Source organism: Salvelinus fontinalis, chromosome 18, assembly GCF_029448725.1.
Source record: "Salvelinus fontinalis isolate EN_2023a chromosome 18, ASM2944872v1, whole genome shotgun sequence".
In the NCBI taxonomy this organism is placed as follows: domain Eukaryota; kingdom Metazoa; phylum Chordata; class Actinopteri; order Salmoniformes; family Salmonidae; genus Salvelinus; species Salvelinus fontinalis.
In genome coordinates, this window is record NC_074682.1 from 19,960,975 (window position 1) to 19,980,701 (window position 19,727).

At 43.1% G+C, this 19,727-nt stretch overlaps 1 protein-coding gene across 2 annotated transcripts in view; it reads right to left on the reverse strand.

Annotated features, from left to right (window-relative positions):
• The window catches only part of LOC129815123 (receptor-type tyrosine-protein phosphatase gamma-like), a 305,416-nt gene extending 286,169 nt beyond the window's left edge, over positions 1-19,247 (reverse strand). Inside the window, exon 1 of one of the 2 annotated variants that reach the window (XM_055868515.1) lies at positions 18,725-19,247. In XM_055868515.1, coding sequence (XP_055724490.1) covers positions 18,725-18,812 — 88 coding nt within the window. In that variant the 5' untranslated portion in view covers positions 18,813-19,247. The remainder of the gene's footprint in view (positions 1-18,724) is intronic. The other variant, XM_055868514.1, reaches the window with a different exon arrangement.
• Between the last annotated feature and the right edge of the window lie 480 nt (positions 19,248-19,727).

Consider the following 19,727-nt stretch of genomic DNA (forward strand, 5'->3'; position numbering starts at 1 on the left):
GCTCAGGTAGTGCAGTTCATCCAGGATGGCACACCAATGCGAGCTGTGGCAAAAAAGGTTTGCTGTGTCTGTCAGCGTAGTGTCCAGAGCATGGAGGCACTACCAGGAGACAGGCCAGTACATCAGGAGACGTGGAGGAGGCCGTAGGAGGGCAACAACCCAGCAGCAGGACCGCTACCTCCGCCTTTGTGCAAGGAGGTGCACTGCCAGCGCCCTGCAAAATGACCTCCAGCAGGCCACAAATGTGGAATAGACAGGACCAGAGAGAAGTATATCTCTATGTGATGTCAAATGAAAAAAAAATATGAATTAAAGAATTTATGTCATAATTAGCATTCAGACAATTATCGCTTCTGCTTCTTTAAACAATGACACCATGAGTAAAAAGGTGTTGCTCATAAAATATCACCACATAGCAGATGTGTGAGACGGTGAACGCAAAAGAAAATCTGTATCCACAGCAACAGGGGCTGATCTTGATGACAGCTCAGGGTAATGCTTCTCTCTGTCTCTGTATGAAACCGGATAACTAAATGATACAGTCCATAAACATTGCTGTGAAAAAGTCCATAACTATGTCTTTCCAGGATGATGTTTTCTGGGATGCGATCTAGCAAGACACAGGAGACAGCTATTGGAACAACACAAAATGTACTCAGTTCAGCCTTTTGATGCGTAATCCATAAAACTTTTTGGGGTTTACTGAGATGTTCTTCTCCCATCACTATTATTAGAGAGTGAAGTGGACCTCAGACTCTTGTTATATTGAATCTGTAGAGATTCTGATTCATCTGTTTATTTAAACAAAGACATCTAACAAGTCCTACTCAATTTTCCCCTTTTTTTAATCAGCACATAGTTATACAATTGAGTTCATACTGTATGGTTTTACAAGGTATCTCTACAGTGTTTTTTATTTTACCAGGTAAGTTGACAGAGAACACATTCTCATTTACAGCAACAACCTGGGGAATAGATACAGGGGAGAGTAGGGGGATGAATGAGCCAATTGTAAGCTGGGGATGATTAGGTGACTGTGATGGTATGAGGGAAAGATTGGGAATTTAGCCAGGACACCAGGGTTAACACCCCCACTCTTACAATAAGTGCCAAGGGATCTTTAGTGACCTCAGAGAGTCAGGACACTCGTTTAACATCCCATCCGAAAGACAGCACCCTACACAGGGCAGGTCATTGGGATATTCTTTGGGGGACCTGAGGAACGAGTGCCTCCTACTGGCCCTCCAACACCACTTCCAGCAGCATCTGGTCTCCCATCCAGGGACTGACCAGGACCAACCCTGCTCAGCTTCAGAAGCATGCCAGCAGTGGGATGCAGGGTGCGATGCTGCTGGCTGTAAAATTCAACAGAAATGAAAACTTCAACATTTCTATTCTCCGTAAGGAGCTTTGTGTTCATGTTGTATTCCTCAGTAATAAAGCCTCATACCAGTGATGTCCAGAGCAATGGCTCTCAAACCGGTCCTTGGGGACTCCCAGACATTTCACAGTTTTGTTGTAGCCCTGAGCTAGCTCACCTGATTCAAGTAGTCAAGGGCTTGATGATTAGTTGTCAAGTTGAATCAGGTGTGCTAGCTCTGGAATAGTTAAATACATGAACGGCTGGGGCTCCATGAGGAGAGTTTTGAGAAACACTGGTCCAGAGGGGAGTTTTACATTATCATTTGACTGCCAGCAGAACCTGCAGTGGAAATAGGATCATATTCGGTTACCAGCCATCTGCTGTGTGGAACAACAACACTGCCTGCAACACAAAACACCTCTTTATGTATGAGTATGTACCGTGCGTGTGTATGCGTGTTTGAAAAACGCCTACTGTAACGCTACATTTTTTATACACCTACACCTAAACAGAGAGCTGGCTTCTGAATAGAATGGAAAACACTAACATACTTTCTTAAACAATCTGGTACAAGCTACAGTACAACTCAAAAACACACAGTCAAAGTAAAATAAACACACAGATTATACGAGTGACTCATGTACCCTGATGAAGGCTTTGATTCACGTATCTATTAATATCTGAAGTTAGTTGGACAAAGTGTGAAGAGTGTTTGAGGCAAGGACTTTGTGTTCGTGATCAGAGTGAGACAGAATGCGAGGGATCTGTATCTCTGTGTCTCCGTTAATTTTAGGTAATAGGCCCTGCAGTCATGTTGAGGCTGGGGTCCGGGCCCTGCTTAATGGCAATTAGATGTTCCTTTTAGATCGTTCGCCCAATGCCTGTCAACATTCTGTCCCCTTGGAGATCCTCTGAGTGACACCGCCTGAGAGCCTTTTCAAGTTCCAAGTTTTAATGCCACATGCACAAGTACAGTGAAATGTCTTTCTAGCAAACTCAAACTCAAAATCCAACAAAACGATAATCAATAATAATGTATTACTGGAAAAAAAATGCAGTAATAAAAAATATGAAATATGAAATACACAATAAAGTAAGCATACTAAAAACAGGACATATTTAAAAAGTCAGTTCCAATACCATATTTACATGTGCAGGGATACTGGAGTGACGGAGGCAGATATGCACAAGGGTAAAGGGAACTAGGTGACATGATATAAGATAAACAAAGTAGCAGCAGCTTGCATGTGAGTGGGTGTGCGGGTGTGTAGAGTCAGTATAAATGTCTGCATATTATATGTGAGTGAGCAAATGATGGAGAGAGTGTTTGTGTGTGTGTTGGAGTGACAGTGTGTGTGAGTGTGTAGGGCCCTGTGAGTGTGCATAGAGACAGTGTAAAGATTGAAATAAAAAGTCATTAAGATACAAGGTTAACTCAGTCTGTGTAGCTATTTTGTTAGCTATTTATGAGTCGTATTGCTTGGGGATAAAAGCTGTTCAAAAGCCTGTTGGTTTCAGACTTGATGTGCCTGTACCTCTTGCCGTGCGAAAGCAGAGAAAATAGTCTACGGCTTGGGTGGTTGGAATCTTTGGTTAGACTCTTTTCCGGGCCTTCTTTTCACACCGCCTGATATAGAGATCCTGGACGGCAGGGAGCTCAGCCCCAGTGATGTACTGGGCTGTCCGCACAACCCTCTGTTGCGTCATGCGATCGAGGGCAGTGCTATTGACATACCAAGCAGTGATGCACCCAGTCAATATGGTCTCAATGGTACAGCTATAGAACCTTTTGAGGATTTGAGGGCCCATGCCAAACTTTTTCAACCTGCTGAGGGAAAAGAGGCACTGTCGCACCTTCTTCACGACTGTGCGTGTGTTTGGACCATTTTAAGTCTTTAGTGATTTGGACACTGAGGAACTTGAAGCTGTCTACCTGCTCCACTGATGCCCTGTTGATGTGGATGGGGACGTGCTCGACAATGATCAGCTCCTTGGTCAAACTGACGATGAGGAAGAGGTTGTTGCTCCGGCACCACACTGCCAGGTCCACTCCTCCCTGTAGGCTGACTCATCATCACCGGTGACCAGGCCTACCACCGACGTGTCGTCAGCGAACTTGATAATGGTATTGGAGTTGTGTGTGGACACACAGTCATGGGTGAACAGGGACTACATGAGGGAACTAAGCACACACCCCTGTTGGGCCCCTGTGTTAAGGGTCAGCGTGGCGGAAGTGATGTTGCCCACCCTCACCACCTGGGGTCGGCCTGTGAGGAAGTCCAGGATTCAGTTACAGAGGGAGGTGTTCAGACCCAGAGTCCTAAGCTTGCTGACGAGCTTAGAGGGGACAATGGTGTTGGACGCTGAGCTGTAGTCAATGGACAGCATTCTCACGTAAATATTCCTCTTATCTAGGAGGGTAAGGGCAGTATGAAGGGCGACTGAGATTGCGTCGTCTATGGATCTGTTGGGCGGTATGTAAATTGGAGTGGGTCTAGGGTGGCGGAGTTAATGGCTTTGAAAGGCTTGTTATGGCACACCTCATGATTACAGAAGTGCTCCAGGGCGGTATTCATTGTGGAATGAAGCCTTAGAGTTCTTAGAAACAGGGAGGATTGTGGTCATTTTAAAATTAAGGGATTACAGACTGGGAAAAGGAGACGTTGAAAATTACTGTGAATATACCTGCCAGTTGTTCTGCGCATGCTCTGAGAACGCGCACTGGAATACTGTCGGAGCCTGGGCCTTGCGAGTGTTGACCTGATTAAAGACCCTTCTCACGTCGGCCTCGGAAAAGTGTGATCACCCAATCCTCTGGGTCGCTGACGGCCCTCACACCTGGCTCAATCTTGTTGTTCTCAAAGCATGCTTAAAATGCATTGATTTCGTCTTGTAGAGAGGCATCGTTGATCAGATCATGTTTGGGTCTTCCTTTGTAACCCGTTATGGACTGTAGCCCCTGCCTCATGCGGCCGGCGTCGCAGCCTGTGTTATATGATTCCACCTTATTTCTTCATTGTCCTTTTGCTCGTTTGTTGACTATGCGGAGGTCATAACGGGCCTTCTTGTATTTATTCCTGTCTTTGGCCGTAGCATCAGGTTTGCCTACAATAGCTCTGTGTGTGGTAGCACTGTTCTTTAGTTGAGCGCCATCCTCGCTGTTAATCCAGTGCTTTTGATTGGGGAAGCAGCAAATCCTCACCGTGGGTACAACATCACTGATGTATTTTCTAATGAAGCAGGTGACGGAGGTGGTTAGCTCGTCAATGTTACCGGCGGAGTCTCGAAACATATTCCAATCAGCGCTAGCAAAGCAGTCCTGAAGCATAACCTCTGATTCTGGTGACCATTTCTCAATGGCGCGAATCACAGGTACTTCCTATTTCAGCTTCTGCTTGTAAACAGGAAGCAAGAGTACAGAGTCATGATCTGATTTGATGAATGGCGGATGGGGTAGGGTCTTGTATACTTGCTTGTGGGTAGAATAGCAGTAGTCTAGAACTGTATTGCCCCTAGTGGCATTGGGAGACGTGTTGATGGAAGTTGGGCATCACGTGTCTTAGTGATGCAGAATTAAACCAGAAAGGCAGCTTCTGGGTGTAGGTTTTCCTGCTTGTTTATAGCCTTGTACAGTTCGTGAAGCGTCAGCTTGTTATTTTTCTTGTCCTGAGGGGGAATGTACACAGCAGTCACGATAAAGTCTGAAAACTCCCTTGGGAGGTAGAAGGGTTGGCATTTGACCATCAGGTATTCCAAAAAGGGTGAACAGTGGGTCGACACTTCCACCACACTGGAATTAGCACACCAGTTGGAGTTGATTAAGAGGAAAACCCCTCCCCCTTCAATTTCCCCGACTCCACTGTCCTGTCCGCTCGGTGAATGGAGAAGCCATCGAGTTGGATACCCATGGGGAGTATCTTGTCCGAAAGCCATGTTTCTGAAAAGCAAAGAATATTGCAGTTCGAGAGTCTCGATGGTAGCAAATCCACGATCATAGGTCATCCATCTTATAATCAAGTGACTGTACATTAGCCAGTAGAATGGAGGGAAGAGGTGGCCGGTTTTCCCTTCGCCTTAATCTCACCAGGATCCCCCCTCCCTTGCCTCTGTAACCCCGCCACTTCCTCTTGGGTAGCCCGAAAATTTAGTTGGAGTTACAGAGGAGCTTGCAAAATGGCGACCATCCAGTACGGCACCAGTACAAGCACCAAAGGCCCTCAAACAAAGGCACAGGGGAAAGAGGAGAAGAGGAAAAATAGACAGCAAGAGAGAGAGGGGGAATGACCAGAAAGAAGAGAAAGAGATAGAAAATGGAGTAGAGAAAGAGGGAGATAGGGATGCATATAGAGAGAGTTTGGAGAAATGTATCAGGAGTTTATCTAACTCCACTAATGAGATATCATTATTATTTTTTATAAAACAGTCTGTTAGTCATTGTCCTTCTATAAAATTGCTTCTGCAGTCATGACTCCACTGAACCTTGTGGTGAAAAGTAGATACAACCCATCATGTCAATGGAAGCTTTGCTCAAAACCTATTCTAAACAGTGTCCTTCATTATACTTTTGACATAAAACAACTTCCAAGCACTTACCTGATAACAATCGACATTCACTCTCCTTTGAGATTATATCATAATCCTGAGCTGAATACTGTTAAAAGGCATTTCTTGTGCCCTTTTATAGGATCTATTGAAAAGGTGCCCTCCTCAGTATCTAGAAGTTCAGGGTCCAGCTCTGGTAATATCCCTACTGTGCAAATAAACTAAAACATATACAACAAATAAAAAGGGGGATATGTTGGACTAAGCATGGAAGTACATTAAGCAAGTTTTTGGATGCAAAAAACGAAGTTCACTGAAGCACACGAACACAACCTTTGCATATCAAAGCAGATTTAATTCTGCAAACTCCATTGAGATCACTAATATTTCTGTGTCTCTGCAGAGTACGTCTCCGTGTGCCACCTAGAAAGTGTTCTGGAGCGTCAGGCTTGGCTGGGTTCCATTAGATTTCCCCCGCGGGTCATCCATCGGCCCCAGGACGGGCGAGAGAGCGCCCAGCCCCGAGGTGATTAACGGAAGAAAGATGGCTGCGGTCCCAGCGTAAATCCAGAGGGGTTTCAGGTGGAACACAGGCGCTTGTCTACCGATGAGGAATGGTACTGAGCCTGGCCCAATCCTGCCTGGAAATCTCTCCTCTCACTACTCACTCCATTCTCACTCCATCCACTTTAAAGAACAAAGGAAGAAAATGAGAGTGTGTAGAGCGAGGGGGAGAAATAAAGAAGAAAGAGAGTGTGAGGGAGAGAAAGAAAAGAAAGAAAGGAGCGAGTGAGTGAGACACGGGGGAAAGAAAATGGAGAGACCGAGCAAACGAGAGTGAAAGAGAGAACGGAAGAGAAAAAGAGAGAGAGAACGGAAGAGAAAGAGAGAACGGAAGAGAGAGAGCGAAAGAGAAGGAGAGCTGGGCGATCGAGAGGGAGAGAAGGAAGGAGAGCACGAGAGGAAACCTGCAAGTCCCCAGGGTAATATTAGTGAGGCCCATCTGTTGAACATCTGGACTGAGGAGCCAAACACTTCCAGCACCCTGATCAGAAAATCAGAGAGGACAGAGAGTCTCTCTGTGGCCATGATGGAGGACATAGATGAAGCGATAGATAGATATTACTACCGAGCACATGATGCATGCAGGTGACTTTGAGCAAATATATGATTAGAGTAAACACATTACATGACATTTTGAGAGGAAATGTTATGTCCTTGAGATGTTTTGAGAGGTCATAACATGCAATAATATGGGACACAAGAAACAAGTAATTCAGTAATATCAGAAAACAAGAATCTTGAATGAGACCAGTAAGAAGAGTGACACCCCAAGATACAGCATCCACCACCCAGTGAGTCCAGAACACAGGGGTTCAAGAGACAGGATGACAGAAGCAGTAGTATCAGCAGCTCAGAACACCCATCTTCATTTTCATTTCCATGTCCATCCATCTGGAGTGAACTGTCATCAGGCCAGGCCACTCAGAGAGGCAATCTCTTCATTGTCAAGTTAAGAAGAAATAAAAAATTAAATCTACCTGAAGATGGGGGGGGGGGGTACTGATACCTCTTACCTCTACCATATGAAATGTAATTTATCACATAATTGCACAGCAATAAATGCAAAGATCACTCTCTTCCTCTCTGATATGAAAGTCAACTGTGAAAGCACAGGAATACTGATGATACTGGCGGATTACGCCAGGTGCTGATGGTGGGGGTGAATGACCACACAGATACTCTGCCATGTAGGCTTGGGCGGTATACAGTGTATTCCGTATACCAGGGGATCTTGAAATATCAACATTATACAACACTGCTTATAACTATGTGAGCTATCTAAGTTGTGCCAAATCAATTATTTTCAGCTCAGTTCTCCAGCTATGCATTTGGTTAGCTAACTTGCTAGCTAAGTGACTAGCTTGCAAGAGCAAGCTTCTTGGTTACAGCAGAGACAATCAATCCCCTTCTGGATCAAGATCACTGCTGCCTAAATTATTTATCTGCATCATTTTTTTAATCTAAAAAATCTATATTTTGACGTTTGGAAAGAAATAGTGCACTTTGTGTGCACTGCCGGTAATACCATATATGGTATATAGTTCAGGAATGGTACGAAGGTATGAAAATCTGGATACCGCCCAACCCTACTGCTGTGTCAGAGGAAAAGACCACCGTATTCAAATGGCCTGATAATTATAGCTTGGTGCTAGGAATGGGAAGTTTCTATTTAAAAAAACAAACATATATTATCTAAAGGTGGCATGTCACAGGAATCAATATGGCTCCCATTAAACATAGCCTCTCCACGTGCTGCTCTAAGAAAGAAGTAGCCTCTTTCTCTCTCTTCATCTCTCCTCTTCTGCATTTGCTCTGAAGCTCTTTTTTTCTCTCATTCCCAGGCGTGATCTTTAAGAAAGGACTTTAACAAGCAGAACACTCTTCTGACTCTCAAATCCCACCTCTGAGGGGAATTCCAGCTAATGAATTTTATGAGATTATTAATGAAAGACATGAGGCGCATTAATCTCTTTAGGAGATGCATACTTTAAAGCAGGGGTGGGCAAACATTTTGGCTCAAGGGACACATCAGGATATCAAAAATCAGCAGTGGGCTGCACAGATTCTTTGGGGAATGATTTGTTGGTCAAAAGATATTTGCAGGCCAGAAAAAGGACAGTTATTTGAAAACGTATAGGTCCATTATACACTATATTTACAACAGTATGTGGACACGCCTTCAAAGTAGTGGAGTTGGCTCTTTCAGTCACACCCATTGCTGATAAAGAGTATAAAATTGAGCACACAGCCATGCAATCTCCATAGATAAACATTGTCAGTAGATTGAAAGACACTGAGCTCTTCAGTAAGGCCAACATGGTACCTTCATAGGATGCCACATTTCCAACAAGTCAGTTTGTCTAATTTCTGCCCTCCTAGAGCTGCCCCGGTCAACTCTAAGTGCTGTTATTGTGAAGTAAAAATGTCTAGGACAAAAACGTCTCAGCCGCAAAATGGTATGCCACACTGGCTGACAGAATGAGACCACCGAGTGCTGAAGCGCGTAGTGTTTAAAATCATATGTCCTCGGTTGCAACACTTACTACTGAGTTACAAATTGCCTCTGGAAGCAACGTTAGCACAATAACTGTTTGTCGGGAGCTTCATGAAATGGGTTTCCATGGCCGAGCAGCCGCACACAAGTCTAAGATCATCATGCGCAATGCCAAGCGTCGGCTGGAGTGGTGTAAAGCTCACCACCATTGGACTCTGGAGCAGTGGAAACACGTTCTCTGGAGTAATGAATCACGCTTCACCATCTGTCAGTTCGACAGACGAATCTGGGATTGGGGGATGCCAGGAGAACGCTGCCTGTCCGAATGCATAGTGCCAACTGTAAAGTTTGGTGGAGGAGGAATAATGGTCTGGGGCTGTTTGCAATGGTTCGGGCTAGGCCCCTTAGTTCCAGTGAAGGGAAATTGTAACTCTACAGCATACAATGACATTCTAGATGATTCTGTGCTTCCAACTTTGTGGCAACAGTTTGGGGAAGGCCCTTTACTGTTTCAGCATGACAATGCCCCTCTGCACAAAGTGAGGTCCATACAGAAATGGTTTGTCGAGATCGCTGTGGAGAACTTGATTGGCCTGCAGAGAGACCTGACCCAAACCCCATCGAACAACTTTGGGATGCATTGGGAACGCCGACTGCGAGCCAGGCCTAATCACCTAACATCCGTGCCCGACCTCACTAATGCTTTTGTGGCTGAATGGAAGCAAGTCCCACAGCAATGTTCCAACATCTAGTGGAAAGCCTTGCTAGAAGAGTGGAGGCTGTTAAAGCAGCAAAGGGGGGACCAACTCCATATTAATGCCCATGATTTTGGAATGAGATGTTCAACGAGCAGGTGTCCACATACCTTTGGTCATGTAATCTAATGTTTACATACTTTCTATATAGTTTTAGACATTCAAGTGTGGCCTGAAATAATACTCCCCATGCTTTAAAAGCTGATGTGGACTCTGGGAAACTGTCCTCTCATTCTTTGATTGACAGGGAGGAATGTGGTGATGTTTCACAACGCACCCCAGACACCCATCCAGCAGTGTTTCTGTTGATGTGAGAAGTTCTGTACATTCAGTATTCATAATGGCTGGTTGGGGCTGTTTGGGCTACTGTGATTTGTGAAGGATCAATCTATCTGAATTTCACTATAGCTGTGACAATTGACTGTGGTGTGACATTGACCATCACACTTTTTCACTGCAGATTCAGCATTGGGTGACTGGCAGTGATCTGCATGCATTACTTTAGTACAAAAACAAAAATGGTCAGAGCGAGAGAGACAGAGAGAGAGAGCGCGAGAGAGAGGGATAGTGCGAGAGAGAGAGAGAGAGAGAGAGAGAGAGAGAGAGAGAGAGAGAGAGATGGACAGCGGGAGAAGGCATTGAAGTTTAAACAGCCTCCCCAGAAGTAAGACAAATTGGGCAGTGCAGCCAACTCCACAGCCCTTGTCCCCATCTCTCAGGGGAGGAAGCCAACATCTCTCAAGCATTAAAGTGGAAAAACCAATGCCACTGTGAGAATTTAATGAGGAGGGCTCATACTGCTCTCTACTCTCAGGCCTGCCGCTGACTCTGTGACACAACACTTCATGGCATGTGGTGATTTTCTCTCTTTTTTATTTTCTATCTCTTTTTTTTTTTTTTTACTTTGCCAGGGAAATGGGAGTGGATATCAAGGCTGTAACCTGCCAAGACCTCTCAGTCACCCTAGTGCAACACTAATGCATTTGGACAGTGGAAAGGGCATGCCACATCCCTGTGACTATTATTCTCTAGGAGCAGGGAAACATTACACAGTTTATCAACCTCTCTAAAATGCAACACCTATGAGAAACAAGTGGGGCAATGAAAGGAAACAATTATCCTGGTTCGGTCCACTGACAAATAGCAGCAGGAGTGAGGCATTATTTTTTTTAACATTATTATTTCAGCTCACCAGTAGCCTCTATTCCATTCTACTGTATTCTTTTCAGGCAAAAGTGTTCGCTGTTTTAACTTCATTACAGCCTTGCCCCTCCAACACATAGTTGTTAATGGAGAAAGGCTAAAGTTAAGTTGCTAAAGCTTTCCTAAAAGAGTCTAGCCTTACTCAGAGCAGAAATTGGCATCGCAGCAGATTTGTGTTTGCTTTGTAAATATTTGATGGAGGTACAAATCATGAGTGATTGGACAATTGGAGTGAGAGCCTTGACTTTGTTTTGGAACTGCCAGTGCAAGGGTGTAAAAAGGTCCAGAATCGATGAAGGGGGTGAAAATAAGAATTTATTTAAAGAGAGGCAGGAAGATATGCAGGCTAGGAGGCGAGGGGTTTGGCAAAAGAGGGAACGGTGATGGATGAAGTTTAGCACTCTCTCACCAAGGGTCTGATAGAGTGGCCGAACAAACACTGTGAATTAATGACAGTGATAATCCAAAGTAAGCACATTGGGAAACTGACTGAGCTTCGTATAAACAATTTCAGACTCCCCCCCCCTCAATGTTATCTTAAAATAAAAGTGAAAAAGTAAAACAAAAACGGTCCCAATACAGAAAAAAATACATCTAATGGTCCAGTTCAAATGTGCCATGAGTTACACTGTACGGTAATGAAACCAAAGGTATGTATTTAGTCATTAGCATCCCAGACAGAAGGTCATCATTCAAAATTATATCTTTAAGTATCCTCAGCAGTTTGCATCTTGATGCTGACATTGAGGCTGATGCTGAATCTTAATTATTAATTGTTTATTGCATTAATGTATCCAATTGCTAATACCACACATCACTGAGCACTCAACCCCCACACATAACCACACAGACCGTTGTGTGTGTCCTTGCTGAGTCTATACTTAGCATTCCATGGTTGCTAGAGCAGCGGTAACAGAGGATCACTTGACAACCTCACAGGAAAAAATACATTTAACTGCATCGGCACTGGCTTGAGCTGCTTAATTTGTTATTAATGTCTCCTCCATGGCTACAGAAACATGCTAATTGTGACTGCAGAGTAAGGTAGAGACAGAGAGAGACAAGGCTGAGACTGAAAACTCAGAAGTGGGATAGTAAACAGAGGACCAAACAGTGTTATAATATAAGGTTGTATAAGTTTACTACTACTCACATGTGAAACCCATTATAATTAGAAATGTGATATTGCCCACCTCAGAGGTGCTGTACGAGTGAATATGAGTGATAAAATGTCTCTTGACACCAAGAAAAATTCTGAACTTTACACTGTGGTTTATAATCGCAAATCATTATTCATACAAATAATTTAGAAAACTATGAGAAAAAGGTTGCAGTCTTTTTAATTACATTTTTAAATAATCACTGTATGTCTAATAAATCACTGTGTGTTTATTTCATGAATATAACTCAAAATATACATATATATTAATAATTCATTTCTCTTAGCCTCCTTTTTCCATTAAAATGTTCAGTCTGACCGTGTGGGCGTTTTGATACAAATGTAAATATATTTCAACAATGGGTTGGTCAAAAGAAGCATTGTGATTGGTTGAGACACATTCTAAGCCATACTAAAAAATCTGTTAAGCACGGCTAGCCTGGGACGAAAAAAATTGCCATTTTGTTTTCTGTTCCATATGAAAAATCCTTGCGCATCCACTGTCCCATCAGCCAATTCATTACCTTGATCTCCACTGTAAAAAGCATCTAGTCATTATTTCCTCTTGCTTCCAGCCTAACATTTGGTTTGCAAAAACAGGGGTTTGTACCAACGTTGCTGTCTGTCTCTCGACATTTGCAACAGTGTTTCAATATTGAAATTCAATCTCCACTGTCCTATTGAGAACGTGTCAAGGCGAGATGGACTTTCTCAGACAGTTGAAATCATGAATCAGCATAATTTTTATAGATATATACAAAGGAATGTTAATAGAAAAACAGGTCAAACGAAATGAAATGCAGCTACTTTGCTGTTACTCTGGCTGCATGATTTGACGTGACTGTGTTAGCCATATTTGGCTAGCTAGCTAGCAATGGATATTGCCAACCAGCATGGCAACAGAACATTTAGAATGAACAACTGGGTTGCGTCCATAGATATAGAACAAAAAGACTTCACGACTGGCAACCTAACCGATAGAATGAACGACCGGCTTGGCTAGCAACCATAGTGTGGGGACTAGGCCTATATTTTTGTTGAGGGATAAAATAGTAGCCTATGAATACATTTATCAAAATCAAGTTTTTTATTTTATTTGGTAATCCATTGTAGAAAAGCAACTGTACACTCGAGGTTGCGCAAAACTACCTTTTTAGCACGGCTGTGCTGATTTACGCTTCTCGGCTTTGCCTTGTACCTATGACCGCAGCACAGCCGTGCTAAAAAAGTAGTTTCGCACAGCCTCTCGTGTACAATTGCTTTATTACATACACAGCCTTGATTGCAAAAAAAAGATGACTGGTCAGAATAATCAGAGCAGATTGTGATGTCATGCTGTGGGCCAGAAGTCCATCCACCTGAACAGTCTGAAATTCCAGGCGTTTTATTTCAGAAAGCTCTTACACTAAAAGGGTATTATCATAATTTTCAGTGTTATTTCGACCTCACAGTGAAGAAATATCTTTTTTTTTTTGAAGGAATAACATGTTTTGACTGCACTGCCCCTTTAAAACGTTCAATGTCGAACTACCCTGGATCACAAAAATGTGAAGAGGAAGTGAAGACGAACGGAGTGAAAGGAGACTCACTGTTCAAAGAGGCTAAGAAATCAATATGAGATATTTGAAGACAAATCAAATATGTTGCAATGGATTGTCTGCACTCAATAGAGGACTTACAGCTAAATGGCTTGATAGAGAACATAAGAGCTGTAACGTGTGTGGGTTTCTGTCAAAGCAACTGTAGAGACTGAAAATCTATCACTAGGCAAACACCATACAACTAACAAAGCTCAAATCAAGCTATTCCATTCCATTTGTTTGTGATGAAACCCCACTTTTCATTTATCTAACCACAACAATCAAATATGTAAAAATAAACAGATAATCAGACTTCACCTCCTCACCCGACAGCCTGTCAGTCCTGGGAGTTTTAACACTGACCAATCCACGGAACTGACATCCTCCCTGGCACCACTCCGCTCCCCAGGCTCCAGGGACAGGCAGCCTGGCAGGCAGCGTTACCGGCACAGAGGGGGTGAGAGTTTAACCCTCTCTCTGTCTCACCACCACCACCCCCCTCTCTCCCTCTCACAGCAGGCATCACATGGTGAGCTGGGCTGTCCATTACATTTAGAGGCCTGCATGCACCCCAGGTCTGATAAGAGCAGTGACAGGGTTTCGGGGAATGGGAGGAGGAGTGTATGGCCTGTCAGTAGTACATCCTCTGGTCTCTAAACAGTTCCTGTTACGCCCTCTGGTCTCCCGTCTTCACCCCATCCCTGTTCAACCTGGGGGGGTGTTTGTGACAGTACTGCTAGGAGAGAGGTAACTCTCTGCAGGTTGCTGTCACCTCTACTGCAGCCCGTCATTCAGCGCTCCAAAAGGACATTGGAAATGCTACGACTTGCCTTTTCTCAACCTCTAATCTGCCTCTCTGGTAAACAGGGTAAGCGTACTTGAATTGAAGATAAGTATGTGCAGCAAGGTCTAAATCATTACTTGACATGTGCGCAATTAACTCTTGCTATTATCTTGCATTGCCCTTGGTCACCTTCATCACCCATTGTGAGGAAAATATTTTGACCATTGTTACTAATCCATGTATTAGAATACATGGGATACAGTACAATACAATTATATGAAAGCATTACAGGCAGTATATTCCAGGCACTTCAAATTAAACATAAGCAAGATGTGTGATTGAAAAAGTATCTACTTCAATGCATGTTGTGGGATAATGGACACCCTGCATCTAACAGCGTGAGATGTGCGTCTCACAGAGAGAGAGAGAGAGAGAGGGCTGGGCAGGAAACACGCTGACTGAACCGGAGCACACTGGAAGCAATCAGAACGAGCCCACAAAAAGAGAGGGAGAACAGAAAAAGCGGAGAAAGAGAGAGAGATTGTTTCAAAGCAGCAAAGGGCAGACCGGTGAATAATTCCAATACCTTGAAGGAAATTATGGGAAACTCCCACCCCTTCCAATTGAAAATAATCCAGTGAAGACTTGATTAGAACAATGAGCTGGAACAATAGAAAAGGCGACGCCAAAGCCCACTGTTGAATGAAGCAGCTTTTATTTTCAGCAGTCCATTAAGCCCAAAAGCTATGGCAGGAAAAAGGGAAGGCAGCCCGGAATCTTCCCAGCACGGACCGCGTTTCCCAGCAGCTCACTGGGCTTCGGAATTTATGAGGCGAAAAACTGATGAGAGACAGATTAAACAACGGGAATGCCTAACTCAGCAGAACTGCTGATGAAAACTGTGAACACAGATTTTCAATTATATATTATTCAAATTCTCATTATTGTGAAAATATTAATTAGTAGTAATATTAGCATTAATAATTGCGCTAATGTTGTAACTAACAGCATGAGTACCAGAAAGCTAATTCTAAGATAACTCCAATAAACACAACACATTGCAGTGTGCTGTCGTACAGTTCAGCATCTCTCTCCACAACCCACACTTTCCTCAAGAACCCTGTACAAAATCACTAAGCAACTGCAACATGACAGCGTCCCACGCAGTTAACTGTCTGCTTCCCCCCATATCTTTTAATCAATCTATTAGGGGGAGCTTGGCGACGATGACAGGCCCAGAGACTGATAAAGTGACCTGGCGGACATTTGAGCTGCTCCGGTTTGTGCGTGAGGCAGATAATAGCCAGCGCTGGTAGAGATGATGATGATGATAATGTTGCTACTGAGGCCAAGAGTATATCCAATCTTCCCTAAATGTCAACCTTTACTATTGTACGCTGTAACTCTGAATTTAAGGCACAGCCTGCTCAGATAGAATGAAATAATGTGTTTATTATCCTATCAGGCTCAAACAATTGCACTCTCCCCAGATGACAATGAAAGGAAGGTAAATAATAATAAATAAATAAAAAGGAGAGGAAAATGAAAAGATGTGCTGGCTAAGGAGCTTCTCATAAGATTACATTGACTGTTCTGTTCTGCTTGTTCTGTCAACAACATACATTCACTTCACAGACATGGGGACTGATCGAAGGCCAAACAGATCTCTTTCCCTCTCTCCCGTCTTTCCTCCTAGTCGCTCTGGTCTGAATGGTGGAGAGGTGAATGACAAGGCGATGTGTTCTGTCTTTCATTACCAGCCTGGCTGTGACTGGACTCATAGTACCCTCACATCCAGACTGGAGATGGGAGCTGGTGCTCTGTGGCAGGAGACACCCCGCAGTGATATTCAGCACTATATATATTATATCCCAAACAGATGCTTTGGCATCCCAAATACACAGTAAGAAAACTGACTATTTAGGGAGACTGAAGAGTGCAGCAGCCTCTTTCACAGAAACATGACAAGGATAATAAAGTTGCTATTTTGTCCGTCTGTCTACAGTGTTCAGCTGTATTGTTGGAAGACCTGACGCTGAAGGAGACCATTGTAAACAGTTAAAGCACTTTTAATGAGCAGGGGGTAAAGATCACAGTTTGTAAAAAAAAATATAAAAAAAATATTACAGTTCTATAAACTACTTAATAATGAGGCTAGCTATACAAAACAAAAAATATTGGTGATCAAATACAAAATCGTATATTCTCAAACTTTTAGTCATTTGGTGTCTCTTTCACTCTCTTACTATAACTTCACAGCCATAACTAAAAACTATCACTTTAGTCATACAACTGCTTGCGGCATCTGCTGCACATGATACAGTACATCATAGAAGTGATCACACTCTGCTTTTCTCTCCGGGTACTACTAACCGGTCTCACTCAAACCCCTAGTGCAGCCTACAGCAGGCTGATACCTTGAAGTTTGGCACACTGCACACCAGCAGAGAGAGAGAGAGAGAGTCCCAGTCCTTGGGGCGTGTATTTGCCCTTCTGTGACCTGTTCCTCAAGCCTTCATCAATCCTCTAATGATAAATCAAGTATGAAATGTTGATTTTTCAGTAAAGTAACCTCCGTTTTGTTCATCGCAAACGGTACAAACCAGGGGTGATGAATTATATTTGGTTTTGGATTTGCAAAGAGCACACAGCACAGTAATAGATTATTACTTTCACATTTTAGAATGAGATAAAATATGACAAGTTAATCAAACACACAGAGAGATAAAGAGAGAGGGAGAGGAGAGAGAGTGAGACAGACACAATGTATTTCTACATGTAAATTAGCATGAAAAGGTTATAGTTTGCTTATTCACTTCATGCATCACCTGTAGCTGGATACTAGGCATTCGACTACATAATATCTCTTCAGAGTGTAAAGGAATGCAATTGCATATCTAGGATACATGGGAATTACAATGTGTGTATTAGCTTCCAAATACCGGCACAAGACGCAATGTGTAATGCATCTCATTCAAATGTAATAGTTGATCGTTTGATTTAGCAAAAAAATAAACACAACTATTGGATTTGTGTTGCGGATTCCAGGAGCGTCCATCGCAGCGCCTTCACATCTAGGGACTGTCAAGCGGGAAACAAAGACATTTTTCTTGGACCTGGTGTAATGATGATCAAATTCTAAAAGCTTGAGGAAACTCCAGCTCAAGGTCACCCAAATTAAAATTCTACTAAAACAGCCATAGGGACAGCGGTGCGAATCCTCTAAGCGCCCGTGCGATATATAGCCTATAGCCTATATATTAGTCCCAAATCACAAGGAACTGTATTCGTCTGAGCATAGTCAAATATTGACAATTATTTATAGGAATGTTTCTGTTTACCATTCCAAATGACGAAGCTCCGTGAGCAACATTTCCATTGATGCAGGCAGTCATTTTTCTCAAATGTTCTTTTTGCCAAGTCAGAACGGAGTTTGTGAACATTGCGCCAAGACTCAAATATGTTTTAATTCAGTACCGGCGTCAAATGGAAGACACATTTGGGTAGCCTATTTATTTGTGTCAATTACCTGCTGTTACTGCGCGCTAACGATTGCCGTTTTATATGCGTTATGGGTTTATGCATAACCTTGTAGTTAGACGCAATTGGAATGTGATATAATAGGCTATACAACGATAAATCTACATGTTTTCAATGCCGTTGATTTGCTTTTCCACACTGTTGCCGCACGGTTTGGAGATCGGGTTCGTTGCATTGGCGCTCCGCGCTGTCAATTATCAAGGCTATTTCTGAGGATTGCAATTCTTTTCAGATCGTTGTTGCAAAAATAAACTATATTGTTTATAGGCTATACTAATTATTATCATGAGCTTTCCTGTTGGTATAGCCTAAAGAATACCTCGCCGCGTGTTAATCTAGGGATAAAGTGGAAGGGAGTTTCACCACCTTTGGATGGACTGTATAGCCTACTAGAGATGTATTAGATTCACGAAAAAATTGCAATGGAAAAACAAAGACTTTTGCGAGAGAAATCTATATTTCCATAATCCCAAATGGTATCGTGGATCGTGGCTGTTGTCTGATTGAATGTGTAGCCTAGCATACAGCCTAATTATTTAAAAAATCGCAAGGAACAAATTGGCACAAAATTATGTGATAGGCTACTGCACACCATGTCATCATTACATTACATTAATATTCCACTCGTGTATGAGCCGAGTTGAGTCATATTGCACTAATGTTTCCTAGCCCATGACTTCTCAAGTCATGAAAATCACCAAGCTTGGAAAAGAGGAGAGATGTGACTTCGAAAAACTTACCAGGATGACAGTCAGCCCAAAAGAGCACGAAGGCAGACAAAATGAAAGACAAGATCCACCAGCAACACGATTGCAGTAGCCTCCGCATGACAAAATGAACATCGAGAGCAAAAAGGGCAACTGTTGAGTTATCCGTCTGATCAAAAAATCAATGTCCGCTGCGTAAAAGCAGCGCAAATGCTGCTAAATGTAGGCTAGTGACTGTTCAGTGAAATTCAGTGCGGATCTGGAACCTCCAGAAAATAGCATTTACTTCTCAAAACCTCCTTCCAAACAGCTTCTTGATACTCCCCAAAAAAAACATGTCAGTTAGTAGAGATATAGCTTTCGGGCTTCAATCAGTTCATTTATCAAGGATAGAATAGATAGGAGCAGAGGACGCTAGTGGCAGTAGTCCATGCAGCGGAGAGCTGCAGCGGTCCTGCTGTCGAAAACAGAGAGGGAATAGTTGGAGCGGCACTGGAAGTGTTCCATTCCTCCATCCAGGAAGTAGCGTGTGTGCCAAAGTCTGGCAGAGACTTTAAAACAGGCTTGGGAGAAAAGGCGAGGAGAGGAGGGAGAGAGGTACAGAGAGAGAGAGAGAGATATGCAGAGCTCAATCCTCCGGATCCTAGCGCCGGGGAGTATTAACTATTAAAGCAATAGTATACAGTTTAAATGTAAATGCCCACTGTAGAAATCCACATTTTCGACCTGAAAAATGATGGCCCATGATGTTGAACAACGATTTAAGTCAACAAGTTATAATTTTAGTCAAAGTATGATACATTCCCACTTCTGTGCTAATCCGTGTGAAAGAGGTGTCTTTTCCTATGATACCATCCTGATTCTTCACTGACATTTTCAACCTCTCCCTGACCCAGTCTGTAATACCAAAATGTTTCAAGCAGACCACCATAATCCCTGCGCCCAAGAACGCCAAAGTAACCTGCCTAAATGACTACTGCCCCGTAGCACTCACATCTGTAGCCATGAAATGCTTGCATACCGCCCCAACAGATCC